Below are 15,135 nucleotides of genomic sequence, written 5' to 3'. Positions count from 1 at the left end.
TAGATGTGTCTCCGCTTCAACACACCTGAGTAAAAATTATGAGATCATTAGCAAGAGTCTGGAGAACTTGACTGCATACTGAGGAGGTGATTCAGCCATTAGATTTAGGACCTCATTGCCACAGGACATACTGAACCTCAAGGCCTGGATTTGAAGACCTCTGGAATAGAATGGTCTTTTCTATCCAATAGTGAGAAATTTAAATTTCAGGTGCTGCAGCAAAAAGTTAAGGTAAGAGGGAGCATGCATATTTCCTAAGAAGTAACAAGTCATGGGTAACAATTACAATTACTTTCTTTTTGCCACTCTTCCATAAAGACCTGAGTAATGGAGTGCAAGACTCCACTAATTTGTAGTAAACATGATTTATTTTAGTGGTTTCAGGTTAAAGGGGGATGGATGCACATGCATAATATTCTTTTTCAGATTTTCAGTTATGTAATAAAATAAAAATCGGGTATGGTTTTCCTCCTGCTTCACAGTTTTCTGTAACTTGCGTTGATGTTTCAAACAAGATCACTTTTTCTAATGTGGGAGAAACGGGTGTGAGTACTTTTTAAGGGGTGTGAATACTTTTGTTAGGCAGCTGAACTGTAGTGGAGACTACAGACTTAATGACGGTATTTTAGCTTCCACTAGATGGCAGTGCAGGGTAACAACTCAGTCGAGGAATGAAATTAAACGTTTTCTCTTTATTTGTGTCTCATTCTAATATCGCTTTTTGATTTTCCTTGTGATTGCTTGTTTAATTTGCCCAACCACAATGCATTTTCTGCATGCTTCTTTTGTTTCAAATACTTTTCCTTGTAGTAAATATTTAAATCTCAGTGTAACCGTTAGATCGGTGGTGGATGTAATGGTTGGCAAATTAATGAACTCTATTATTACGTTTGGTGCCATACAACTATAAAAGACTTAATTTGACTTCCTCTACGTCGAAAGTACTTACAGTAGGATCAAAAGCATTAAATGCAGCTGAAGCGCTCACCTATAAACACCCCGACTTCAATACGTTGAGGTGATTAAAAGGCTCTGTCATTACTCTTTCACTCGTTAAGACTGGGCTCTCAGATTTCAAGTGTCTCCATTTACACTCCGAAGCCGCCACATTCATCATGGGACCCGGCTGAAGTTTTACTGCGACCGCTAGAGGAGGATGCGAAAACAAGAACAGAGTGTGGGATGGAACCAAAGGGCAACTATAGCCCCAGTTAGTGCACATTCTCCTGAAATAAATATATATATTATATACGAGCCAGGGCATGAGTGGAGTGTTCCTCTGTTCTTATTTTTTTTTTTTTTTTTTTTGAAAAAGTTCACCCACTTTTCTCCCCCTTGAAAAGTACAACCCCCCCCCGGCCCGGGGGGCCCCCCTTTTTTTTTTTTTTTTTTTTTTTTTTTCATGTCAGAGGAGTAAGGTGAGGGACGGGGTCACCGCTTCATAAATACTCGGAGACTCTGGATAGACCTTGGAGGAGTAAACGGGCCTACTGCCAGACAAAGTTCTCACACAGGACAGGAGTACCGATTTTTCCTGCAGACTTTGTACCCAAACAGAGTCCTGTCTTACTACCGTGAAACTTGTGGCTCCTCTATTTTTTTATGGAAAGTTTATGAATCCGTATTTGTAGACTTTTAGAGATTTTTTTTCTCTCTTGTTTTTCCCCCTCCCTCAAAGATTGCAATGTAGTTTATCCTCTCATCTCTAAGAGAGCAATTTGCCAGGATGACAGCGCTTTGTACTCCTCTGAGCCGCGCACTTTTCGCACTTGCTTGGAGCAGTCTGAGTTTTCTTTCCTGCGCTCAATGCGCTCTCACTGACAACCATGTGCACTCCAGCTTTATTTACAGGAGGTTGCGCAATCACGAGCGCAGGGAGATCCAGAGAGAGATCCTTTCCATCCTGGGTTTGCCTCACCGTCCGAGGCCCTTCTCTCCAGGGAAACAGGCGTCCTCCGCACCGCTCTTCATGCTCGACCTATACAACGCCATGGCCGTGGAGGAGGAGGAAGGGGTGGCGGTGTTAAACCGGAGCGTAGGGAAGAGCTTCAGTGCCAAAGCTCAAGGGCACTCCAAGAAAAGTTACTACAACCCGCAGCACGTCGGCTACTCCCGTGTGCCGCAGCCCTACAGAGCGGCCCCTCTGCTGGGGCACAGTCCTTCACTAACCACGGCGCACGACACCAATTTCCTCAATGATGCTGATATGGTTATGAGCTTTGTCAATTTAGGTGAGTGTCTGACTGGCCCGTGCAGTAATGGATCAATTTAAAAGGTTAACAATGACTAACAAAGATTAGGAAACTTTCAACCATGCTCAAATAACAGACGCTTAAAGTTCGTTTTTAGTTTCAATTTTAATTGTTTTTCATTTTTAATACGCTCTTGAAGAATCTAAATTATTTCTGATTTAAACGCCAAGAAAATCCTCCTGTCCACATGTATTAATTTGTACGAAAAATTGTGGTATGTATATATATTTTTTGTTAGAAATTCCGCTGTGTGTCTGCCAATACATGCTGTTGTATGAACGGCTTAATTGAAAACAGGTCACATAAATCACTAATAAAATAGAATCTTCTCTTTTCATTCACTCATTCATTTTAATGTAAAATTCAAACACCATTTATATTTAGGTTAGTTTTTTTATTATTATTATTTAACATTATACATTCTAACATTTTGTGCACCTTTCAATGAAAACAGCATTTGATTTGGATAATGATTGTATTTGTTCGGTAGCTGCAACTCTGAACCCAGTGGTTCAGGGCAGCTTATCAGATGACTGTCTGACCTTGAGAAAATTGATCTCAATTATTTCCTGTTGTTAAAAGAGAGAGAGATAGGAGGGTGATATTGATGGATGCCTGCTTGTGAGGTTCTTTCATTGTTACAGAGTTCTACAACCATTTGGGAAATTTGTTTGTCTGTCACCCTGCAAGGATAATTCAAGCACATGGTGAATTACTCAGAAGGTCAGAGCGTAAAGAAACTATTTTAAAAATTCCCTGGAAACTTAAACTTCTTACGGTGTTAACATAGTACTGGCATCTCAAGGTAGAAAATTATATTTTACATAAAACAGAGCAAAAATGTTAAAAAAAAAAAGTGAACGTGTGTAGCATTGCCTGAAACAATAATTCCTCACCTTGGTCTGAGGCCATCTGTTTCCACTTACCACTCTACCCGGGCATGTACGCTGTCAGCCTCGAAAGTTCTGCTCTCATTCTGGGGGATTTTCAGTAAAGTTCTCAAAGAGGCTCTTGTCTTTATTACAGTATGCTAAAGACAGCGGCGGACCTCAACTGTTTTAAAAAAACGTTTACGTTCCCTTTTCATGCAATCAATACTGTAATGAGCCGGTATGCAATTGTCAATGATTGTATTAACAAAAAAAAGTACACAGTGATCTACTTACTTTCATTTAATATTGAAAAACAACTCATGCCAAAATTATTTAAAATATTGGTTGTTATGACCACATATAATATTTATGTAACGTTTATCTATTTTTATTTAATTAAATAAACTTAAGTAAAAAATACGTATTAAACACCCATTGGATTTTTTAATAGCTTACTGTGCTTATTGTGCAGAATGTATTTTCTTGCCATTCTTTGCATATTAGTGTAACACAGTATGTCTATATTAGTGTAACACAGTATGTCTGAAATTATCAGGTTAGCAGATAACCTGATAATTTCAGGTTATCTGCTACAATAACTAGCCTGCAGTCAGCAGCTGAACAGTTATGCTGCTTTAAGCTTAACAACTTTCCTAAGGTGATAGGTGGCACGCTGTGATTTCCAAACAATGACTAACCCAGGATTTATTGACAGGAAAAATCTCCACTGAGCCAAATTTGTCTTTCTTGTAAGTGAGGGAAAGTGCAGTGGCATTCTGCAGCTAGCTGAATAGCAGTGCACAGCAACAGTTAGAAGGACAACACTGCATTGCATTATAGGCAGTATAGCCCAATCAAATTCTAGCTTATCCACTACTTTCCAGAGCAAATTAAAGGATTTTAAACCGTAGGATGGTATTAAGGAGAAATGTATCAATTGTAGCATTTTAAATAATTGGAATACATTGAGACTATTAACTAGCACATGACTAACTATATTAATTAATTTATTATTATTGAATAACGTTCTCAAAGAGGATTGAAGATTTGATCCAACTGTCTGTTCTGGTGATTTTAATTAATCAGCAGTTTGCATGCAGCTTAGTCTTAGCATGGAGAGAACTTATTGAAGCTTTAGCCATTCAAAGTTGAAAGCACTTTCCTCTCAGTGGCACTTCTGCTTCAGATTACAGCCTGTGGCTAATTTAATAGAAGTCACTCAGTGGTTTAAAGTCAAGCCTGACCTTTGACTTGGTTGTGCTAAGTAACCGCAGGTGCTCTCTCTTGATAAAATATCAGGAAAACACCCCACATGATATCACCACCAATCTCAGGACGCCCGCTGACCCCAACTGCATTCCTCCTTGCTGCGCTAATTATGGATGTGAGACAGTTGAGGTCACTCTCTCTAGCTACTTGTTATCTTTCGATAATGCTGTTGCTCAGGTTTTATTGTGTTAGTAAAAAATAATTCAAAAATTCTTCTCAACAAGGGCTATTTCATTTTATTTCCGAATCACAAACGACTCCTTGGGGAATTTTTAGTAGAGGTGAGTTGCAGGTCAGAAATGAGGTCAGAGCAGACACTCACATGGGCTCTGAAGAGTCCTGTCTGTTCTTTTCTTTCTGCTTGGCAGCAGCAGAAAGTGTCTTTAATTGAAATCAGCCTGTTTTTCTTAACTGACAGCCCATTCATCATGGCTGGAGAATGCAGTAAGGCACACAGTAGAGGGCCTGTCTGGGAACTGCTACCTGTATTCAGTTGACTGATTTAATGAACTGGAAAGTGCTTTTGTTGATACTCAAAATGTTTGGGTTGGATCTTGAATGTAAAAGAAGATGTGATAAATATTCTTTTTTTTTTTCCCCCTCCTCTGCAATTCATGCTGGCTTTCTCTGTCATGCAACACAAGAAGCAGTTCAGGAGGTGAACTCATATTTTCTGTTGAGATTTACTTGGCAGTAATACAGAAGTTCATCGTAAATTTTTATTTTTTTTTTCCTTTTCCCAGTGGAGAAAGATAAAGATTTTTCTCACCAAAGAAGACACTACAAGGAGTTCCGTTTTGACCTGACTCAGATCCCAGATGGAGAGGCGGTGACCGCAGCAGAATTTAGGATCTATAAGGACCGCAGTCACGCTCGCTACAACAATATCACCCTGAAGGTTTCCATATATCAAGTTATCAAAGAATATCATAACAAGTAAGTTTAAATCGGCTAAACACTCACATTAATGCCACTATCAAATAGAAACTCAAAAAAACGTTTTGTTTTCTGCCGCTTCATTGATTTACTGTGAATTATTTCAGATGCAGTTTTTATCTATGACTTCACCTTACAGCCATAAGTACCGTAACCTGTTTTAAATTATCATATATATTATAAAATTTAAATCCAAAAGCTATTTCTGTCATGTAATTGTAATTGTATTCCATGAACTTCAACTGTAGGAGAGGAATAATCCTATGACAACGGCAACATGCCTTTTTGACAAAAGTATATGTTTTGTTGGGGCCATAAACATCTTATGTATTTTTTGTGTTACACTATAAAACGAGATATCATGAGACTTCCATAATATTGGCACCTAATGGCTCTTTATTGTTTTGTTTTCTTATTTTGTTCAACACTTCCAAAGAAAAGAAATGGCACTTTATGCCTACAATTGTTTTCTTTCGTGTGTGTGCATGTGTGCGTGTGTGTGTAGGTGTGTGTGTGTGTGTGTGAGCCTAAGTTACCTTTGACAGTAAAAAAAATTCAACTTCAGAAGTTTAAATAAACATTTTTAGTATTTAATATTGGGTTGAATGCTTTGGGTGTCCATCCACGAGTTTCCGTCATTAATCAAATTATGTCCCATTGCGAGAAATGTTGTAGCTGTCACGTTGTTTAGACACACCTTTTCAAATCTGACTACAACATTTCTGAGACTGAGATCAGGCTTTTTGATGGCCACACCAAACACTGACTTTGGTGTCCTTGAGCTACTTAGTAATTTATTTTGTGACATGAAAATTGTCCCTATACAAAAGAAATGGCTTCTTCGTCACTGATTGGCTTTTCAGTCCAGTGCTGAACAGGACTTGTAACACCATGGATAATGACACTTTCTTACCACGTTAACAGCATCTTCACAAGGCCTTTGGATTTTGTTTTGCGTAGATAGATTGCAGACTGGAGACGGTGGTAGGAGTTCACCTTATGACCATTGGGTTGCTAGTCTGGACCCCCATTCTTCCTAACTCTAACATTGTGTCCAGGCTAGATACTTGCATTGCCATTGCATTGCACTGCCAAACTGTCCCAGGGCAGCTGTGGCTGCAGTGTCTCTTACCACCATCAGCGTGAGAATCTATAATGGGTAAATGACTGAATGTAGACTAAAGCGCTTTGAAGTCCTCTGGATTACATGAAGTGCTATACATGTACAGGCTACTTAATATTCATCATGTCTCTGAGTGGTTTTTCAGACCCTAAGTAAATAGGATTTGTTACATTCTACCATTTTATCGTCTTGATTCAGCATCTTCACAAGGAATACTTGGGGTAGATATGCACTTTGCTTGCATAAACAAGGTCATATCTGGGATATAAATAAATTTCTTCTGCAATGTTATTATTAACATGGTGTTTATAGTTAGAAATAATTGCTTATTTGATGAATGTGGAACTTTCTACTATCTGGAAATTGTGCCTGAGGAGGGACCCGACCTGTGCAGATCTACTCTTCTCTCCCTTTATCTTGTCTGATGTCTATTTATTGGCATTTAGCAAGTAGAAATCTTAAGCGATTGAAACATGTGTTTTGTGTTTGTTTATTTGTGTGTGTGTGTGTGTGTGTCTGTGTGTAGTTTAATATTTAATTTCAGCTGTATCTCTTTTTTTTGGTTGCAAAGACATGATTGCACAGGACTGAAAATACCCAATGTCAGTTATGATACAAAAAAAGATAAATGGTGATTTTTATTTGTTGTTAAAAGCATCCAAAAATATCTGAAATAAAACGGAAATTAATTTCAAAACTCTTATTTATTTGATTAGACTAAAGGGTTTAAGGCATCACTTAACCATTTCTGGTACAGGATACATTTATTCAAAAAGTATCAGTATTATTTCACATTTAAAAGAGGCTGATCACTCTTCAGCTGTTGTCCTTTCCACCAACAATAAACATCCTTTTATCAGAAACTCTGGTCTCCCTCACAGGCACTGTCTGCTTTTATAAATATAGTTCGTGGATAAAGTGAACCCCATTAGCAAGTCGAGCACTTATGTATAGATTGGAAAGTTTTTCACTTGTCACTCATCTTGTGTTGCCTACCGAGCTGGCTGTGTCCCAAATCAAAGCATTAGGGACCACACTTAAGGGTCAGGGGGGTTTCTCATGGGTGAGCCCATGGTCAGTGTTTTGCCCACCACCTGCCTGTCTTAAGAATATTCCGGAAGTTTAAAGTATGAGATTGCTGAATACACAGGGGTGTGCTTAACAGTGGCCCCGCATTTGCTTTCCAAAAATGTGTGTGAGTGATTGAAGGGGAGATATGGCCCTCCAGGGAGTTGAAAAGGTCTGAGTCAATGGACTATGCCATCTTAAAGGTGAAGGGGGTTCAGTTCATGTTTTTACACATGTTTTCAACAAGCAATTTTGATTAGTGTTCACAAGCAGGAGTGAGACTTTACTTGGTGCTTACAACTCAACAATTTGTATAACTTCATTTCTCTTCATTAGCTTATGAAGCTAATGTTTGTTTAATCAAATATCTTTCATTCAAGTAAGTAAAAGTTTCAGTCACCACTAGAATGATAACCTACAATGGCATTGAGCAAACTCGCTTCTAAGCTGAACAATTGTGAAGCTAAATTTTTTTTAAACTTGTTTCCAGACTGCATTAGTTCATACGCTTAAATTCTAATAATGCAAGAATTGATGTTGATGTGCAAAGAGAGGTTTACTTTTTGCAGCATTAGTGAGGTATTTAAATTAATGTGAAAACAAGAACAGAAATATAGCAAACTACCACAAAATACATTTCTATTTTCGACGATATGTCGATTCATATTTGCAGCTTATCTGCATGAAATTTTTGTTTTGTTTTCTGCTCTTTCACACACGTGGTTTGAAATTACCTTTGCTCCCAAAATAAATAATTAATAACCACTCATGGTGGGAAGGCTAGAATCAGTATTTTATATACAATCACTTAGCATAGAGTTAATATTGGTTTTTAAAAATGGGAATCAACTATCGTAATACCAATCTTTGGTCCAAAGATATACGAAAACTAAAGAGGATGACAAGTGTCCTCAAGATGCTGTATAGTGCATCTCCAATATTGTTTGTTATTTAAAGATTGTGGAGACAACAAAGCTTACACACTCACTGACATCACTGTCATCTTGCTGAAACACCCAAGCCACTATCCTCATAAAAATGTGGACAAAATACATAAAGGAGCCTACATTTAAGGTGACAATACCTTTAAGTGTCGTCACGTTATATTTGTTTCCACCAACACAATTTTTCCTATTTGATCAGTGCTTCTAACCATTCAATAAGGAATAAGAAAACATGTTTCCTCATAAATATGGTCATTCGATCAGTAAGTGTTCACAATGTTCCGAGACAAAGTAAACTTGATTTTTTTTTTGCCCCTTAAAGAGGAAGTTCAACACTTAGTGCCTCAAAAGAATTAATCTAGAGTTTTATTTCACCTTTGAAAAACATATGACTAGTTCCAAAACAATTGAGACCACATGGAAAACCTCTAATGTCTCCAACCAGCTCCGTGAAACCACAAAAAACTAACAGCTGCTGCCTTATCCGATCTGCCACTTGAAAGGAATCGAACAAAAACTGTAGAAGTTTTGTTTAATTATAATTTTTCAAAGAGAATGGCTGATTGTTGCCTTCTGTTAAGCTCATGGTAAAATACACAAAAGCTAAATTCATGATTCATTGCCCTGAAAATGTTTTGTTCATCAAATGCCTTAAGTACTGGCAAAGATCTTACCTTATAAGTGCAATTTGTCCCAGCATGCAACTTTTCAACAATAGCTGCATGTGTTTCAGTGTAGTTGGTTCTCACTGGCAGGCCTTTGAAAAGACATGCTTAGAAAGCACAATTTTTAAGCACTTTAAAAAATAATAATAATAATAAAAAAAATATGCTTCTTTTGCTCTTTTGTACTTCCAGAGATGCGGAGACATTTTTGCTCGACTCCAAAAAGGTGCAGGCGTCTAACGGGGGCTGGCTTGTGTTTGATATAACAGCCACCAGTAACCATTGGGTGATAAATCCACAGCAAAATTTTGGTCTTCAGCTCTGTGTGGAAATGATTGATGGTAAGCAAAGCTAATTTTGCTTTTCACAACATTTTTTGGGATCATTCTATAAAAAAAAAATATGTCTTTACATAATCTACAGATTTGTTTTGGGCTGCAGAAAAAGCTTGAGTTTCGTCTTTTGATTCATTCTACATGTCAACATTTTATATTAATCAAAAATATAACCAAAGAAAGTATCGTTAGACCTCTGAGAAATAGACATAAATCTAAAATCATAACAGACTCCTTAAATGTTTTTGGCATTCTTATTATAGGTTTACAATAAAAGAAATAATAAAGTGTCCCATTTATTTTAAAAGTTTGTTTTATTTTTGTTTTGTTTTTTTGGTAAAGGAAGGAGCATCAACATAAAATCTGCTGGAATCATCGGGAGGAACGGGCCTCAGTCCAAACAGCCATTTGTCGTTGCTTTCTTTAAGGCCAGTGGAGTTCTGCTCCGCTCTGTGAGAGCTGCTGGCGGAAGGAAAAAGAACCACAATCGCAATAAATCAACTAATCAACAAGAATCATCAAGGATGTCAAAACCTGGAGGTGTGCAGTGGGCATGCATTTATGATGATAAAACATTTTTAATGATTTCTTTATCACATAAAATAATTGATAATGATGATAAAAAATGTGTGAAAAGCTGTAAAATAAATATACCTGTTTTTGAAAAGCCATTGTTTCACCCCAAAATGTTATCCTGGAAAGCAAACGGCCACTAATTTCAGCACATTTGTTTAGTTGGAGAGAAAAATGCCAGTGTGAGAAAATTCAGCAGAATTCCCAATGCTACCATTGGCATTGTTGTCAAAGTATTTATTCAATGTATGCTTTAATTTGATCAGAGCATCTTAGAACTTTTAAGAAGAAATCTGTTACTAGTTTCTCAGTCCAGACTCTGGATAGCTTTAGCTGCAGCATGCATGGCATGCGTTATATGGAACTGGCTCTTAAAATTCAATGTTTTACTGCATCAGGAAGGGGTACATTGCTTTTTCAGTGATCCTGTTTCAGTGATCCTGTTTGAGTGCCCCCAAGTGTTCAAGTAATTATTACATGAATTAATAAAAAAAAAAGTAAGTCAAGTTGCCTTTAACTAGAACCGCTTGGAGTTTCGCCATGCCGAGTTGAGTAAATCTTAGGGTGTCTGCACATGGTTTCATGACCTAATCGTGTTAGTAATGTAACGTTTTGGGTGGCCATCGTAAAGTTTTGATCTCAGATCCATAGAAAATTCACTTGCAGAGCTGAAGGTTCTTGCTGAGCATAGTGGCCTAAAAAAGTGACCCAGTTTCTGGCCTTTCTGGAGGAATGAGCCAAATTTCTGGGAAACTCGTAGGAAGTTCGTATAATTTAAAAGGTAATTCTTCCAAATAATAATGAAATGCATGTAAACTTCTGAATTAGAAGGAAGTACAAAACATTGTTCTGGCATTTTGCAAATGGATCTAATTCTGGTTATTGTAGCTTACCCAACACAAAGAACATTTTACTGATTTGATTGACAGACTGTTGAGACAAAGGTTTTATGTCTCCTTAAAAAGTGAAGGTAAATTTCTGGTTTTAACTACATGTGCAGTATATCTGTGAGGCTCAGGTCACATCATTTCGACAAGACAGGAGATGAAGTGATGTATGTTACAAGACAATGCATATAGAGAGGCGATGCTGAAGCTGTATTTGCATGATACAGAGTTTATACCAATGTGACTGACATGCAAAACAGTTATAGTGATTAATGCATAATGGCTTATTTCATTAATTGTACTTCTTTTGTCTTAATCTTTTTTTCCCCTTAGACTATAACACAAGTGAACAAAAGCAGGCCTGCAAAAAGCATGAGCTCTATGTCAGCTTTCGAGATTTGGGGTGGCAGGTAAGACACAAAGCTTTCAAATCTCTTGTAAAACAATATTGACACAGTTTCCACATGGTGGTCACATTAAATCATAAGTATATGGAAAAGCGTATCCAGGCTATAAACTAGAGAAGCTAACTGTTGTATTTTTTTTGCCAAGGATTGGATCATTGCACCGGAGGGCTATGCTGCTTTTTATTGTGACGGCGAATGCTCTTTTCCACTTAATGCTCAAATGAATGCAACAAATCATGCTATTGTGCAAACCCTGGTAAGTGCTGTTTAAAATGCATTGTACATGTGCTTAGCCGTACAATATCCTTGCCATTAAAAATTCATACTTCTTATTTATAGGTACATTTAATGTTTCCTGACAACGTGCCAAAGCCCTGCTGTGCCCCAACCAAGCTCAACGCAATATCAGTGCTGTACTTTGATGACAGCTCTAATGTTATTCTGAAAAAATACAGAAATATGGTTGTCAGATCATGTGGGTGCCATTAGTTTTGACGCAGTTTAATTTTTGGAGCCTGAAATGGAAATTGCTGGGAAGCACATCTGCTGCAGGTGTGATTGGATGTACAGTATTATGTATATAAAGTTTTCTTGGTTAATTTATTTCCCTTTAAACGAATAGCACTGAATACTGTAATATTTAAGTGTCTAGTACAAAATGATGATTTGACTTTATGTGCATAATCTTTTCCCTTGTGTGTCCTATGGCGCATATATATATATATATTTTTTTTATTTTTTTTTTTTTCTGTACATCTATGATTAAACACTTCACTGGAGTCATTGTGACATCTTTGCCTTTTTCTTTTAAGTTGTGAAATTGTGCTGTAAAATATTTAATGCGAACATTTACTTTTGTGATCAATTCTGTGACAGATGGTTGTTGTTGTTTTGGATCACTAATACATTCCTAAACATATACATAATGGTGTTACCAATATACATTTTCTTAACAAGGGTTTGAGCTCTGTGTGAGACCTTGTCAGTGTTTTTAAAAATGTGTCATTTCAAGTCTGACTTATTTCACCAAGAGTGCCACATAAATAGTTTTTTTGTTTCATCAAATATGTATATAGTTAAAATTTTAAATATGAGAGCAATACCATCTATGTTAATTCAAACAGTTTCTGCTCATGTAACCCTCCACATCTAAACACTGTCATTTTTCTGTGAACTTCCTCATTGCAGCAACCATCTTTGCGCCACACTAACTTTATTTTGTGTTTAGAAAGCATCGGGTAATGATAGAATGTTTTGTATGTTTAATAAATATTCCATTAGAAACATTTTTCCTTGCTTTCTTTGTCTCCACAGCTTTTCTTACTCACATTATCAACTTAAACTTGATAAACATTTGCAAATGTAGCCCTGAAAGAAAAGTCTTCTACACTGCATACTCCTCTACCAGATGTCATTTGTCCAGACCTTTTCAAACTGATCTTGTACGCCTTGTATTCTTTTGGGAGCTCTCTCACTGTTATGCACTCTGTTGCTGGACTACCGTCCCAGATTTATAAATGTTTAACAAGCATGATATAAACTCCTGACATGTTCTTGCAGAGTGGTAAACCTAGTTGTAGTAGTAAAAGAAAAAAAAAGAAAAGATTGTGATCTCAGTGCCTATACTGCATTGATTTCCTTTAAGCCTTAAGGTTCAATCTATTTTATTGGGACTTCATGTGGTAGGTTAACACAAAGTAGTAAATAGCTGACATGGAAGTAAAAAGATTCATGGTTTTCAAAGTCTAAAACAAATACAAATCTAAAGTATGGCACAGATCGACTAAATACTTCTTAATGCATTTTTAAACTTCAGGCTTTCGGGGGTATTTCTTTACCAGCTTTCGAGATTCATTCAAATTTGATGCAGACAGATGGTGAACACAAATTTTAACGTCTTTGTTACAGATTCTCAACTGTAGAACTAGACTTTGATGCTAAAAAATAAATATGATGGGATCTAAACTAATCACTTCATATTTACCCCAGACTCAAGTTTTTTACAGCCTCTAACAGATTTTCTAAGATTACCCTATATTTAGCTTCATCCATTTTGCCATAGACCCTCCTAGTCTTTGGTCAATGTGTAAGAAAACTCCTTCAACACACATCCACTTGCTCTGCAGTGCAAACAGTTAAAACGGGTTATGGACTCCTATGGCTGAGAGAAAAGTATCATTTTAGTTTGGATGAAAGGACATGTCTTAATAGGTGTGAAGTTGTGCCACAAACACAGTCATCATTACTCAACCAGCATCTTTTTGTAAAGTTCAATGTGCACCACCACTTTAATGCATATTGGAAAATTGTACATTTTATATTTCTCAGCCTGCTTAAAGCTTAAACTAACCTCTGACCAAAATGGAGTGGGGCTTATTGCAGTATCCTTTCATTCAGGATCAGCATAACTTCCAGAAAAATGGGCCACGGGATTGAGTTGCTTCCATGGGAGTATTCTGATTACTTAGGGACTTCCAGCGATCCTGGAAATGTAGAGATTAGCTGAAGGTTTAATATTTATTTACACATCTGTGCTGACCTTCACTGAGCACAGTAAATGCACTGTCAATTTTTTTTTTCCCCTTCGCACTTTACCTTAGTTTTCTTTTTTTTTTCCTCCGACATGGCAGAACATTGAGTAACTGTATTTCATTTAATTAAAAGCAGTGGCTGACATGCCCAGATGTTATGTAGACTCCATCTAAAAGAAGTGTTGACATTCGGTGAATAGAAGTGGCCACCTGCTAGCTTAAACTTTTGGCTTGAGGCGTGATTTGCATTCCTGCGGCCTGTTGCCTGGCATGACTACTACTCACAATTTACAATCACATCTACTGTTTTGATTCACGGGTTTTTTTTTTGTTTTTTTCTCCAATTCAGCTACATGTCTTTAGTGTCAGAAATACAGGAAGTGCTGTGAATGAAACTCTATTAGTTTGCCACAGAAGAGCACAACCTTTTTGACTTTGCTCACATAGAGAAAGGTCAACAATGCAAATTCATAGTGCAGAATAATATTGTGACTTTGCTACTCAATAACAAGCTGTAGTGAATCAGAAATGCCTTTTCATTCATCCAGTCAATGGGAAGCTATGCAACATGCTTGAAAAGGTTAAGACCCCATAATTTTTTATTTTATACTAACCACTTCTTCAATTTTTATTTTTTCCATTGATTATTCCACAATTTGTTTGAATTATTGTGTTCCTTCCACAAGTATTTATATCCACTAAACTTTTTCACAATTTTGTCACGTTACTACCATGAAGTTCAATATATTTTATGTGACAGTTAAACACAAACTAATTCATGACGAAGTTAAAGGACCAGGATACAAAATGCCCTGCAGTGCTAAGGACTTGGGTTTGAAGCCTGGCCCATTGACGTAACGGATGGGGGTGGCCATAGCCTTCAAACACACTTCCCATGTCTGTGCTAGCATGACCTGTGGATCATCAACGGGAGATGTGATGCTGAGCAGTGCTGCATGGTGTGTGTCACAGTCAGCAAACCAGCTGTAGACAGCAAAAGGCAAAAGTTGTGCAGTGTTTTCCAAATAAGACACATAAGTTGAGTAATGGTGTATCTTTAAATACACTGGTTTTGTTCTGAGTTGTATTTAGGGGAATCAGAATAAAGTACTGCAAACAACTGGCTAGGCTTTTCAGATATTTATTTATAGAAAAAAAAAAATTAAGATGCATGTTTTTAAAAAGATTTTTTTTTTAAAACTATGCATCCTTTTACCCTGTTTTTAGAATTTTGCGTTACTTCTAAAGCCTGTAAAATAAAACCCGTTTAAAG

At 37.0% G+C, this 15,135-nt stretch overlaps 1 protein-coding gene across 2 annotated transcripts; it reads left to right on the top strand.

Annotated features, from left to right (window-relative positions):
* Positions 1-98: 98 nt before the first annotated feature.
* Positions 99-14,931, top strand: bmp5 (bone morphogenetic protein 5). Of its 2 annotated transcripts, XM_016668437.1 has the most exons (8): positions 99-231; positions 1,840-2,231; positions 5,137-5,329; positions 9,322-9,470; positions 9,807-10,004; positions 11,258-11,334; positions 11,477-11,587; positions 11,671-14,931. In XM_016668437.1, the coding sequence occupies exons 2-8, from the start codon at positions 1,970-1,972 to the stop codon at positions 11,818-11,820; spliced, it is 1,140 nt and encodes a 379-aa protein (XP_016523923.1). In that variant the 5' UTR covers positions 99-231; positions 1,840-1,969; the 3' UTR covers positions 11,821-14,931. The 2 variants fall into 2 exon arrangements, with proteins under 2 accessions (XP_016523923.1, XP_007546217.1); XM_007546155.2 differs by lacking the exon at positions 99-231 and having other exon boundaries at positions 1,401-2,231; positions 11,671-14,930.
* Positions 14,932-15,135: the final 204 nt, after the last annotated feature.

The sequence above is a fragment of the Poecilia formosa genome, unplaced genomic scaffold, assembly GCF_000485575.1.
Source record: "Poecilia formosa unplaced genomic scaffold, Poecilia_formosa-5.1.2 Scaffold15, whole genome shotgun sequence".
NCBI classification, from domain to species: domain Eukaryota; kingdom Metazoa; phylum Chordata; class Actinopteri; order Cyprinodontiformes; family Poeciliidae; genus Poecilia; species Poecilia formosa.
The sequence above is the reverse complement of the archived record's forward strand: the minus strand, read 5'-3'. Positions and strand labels throughout refer to the sequence as shown.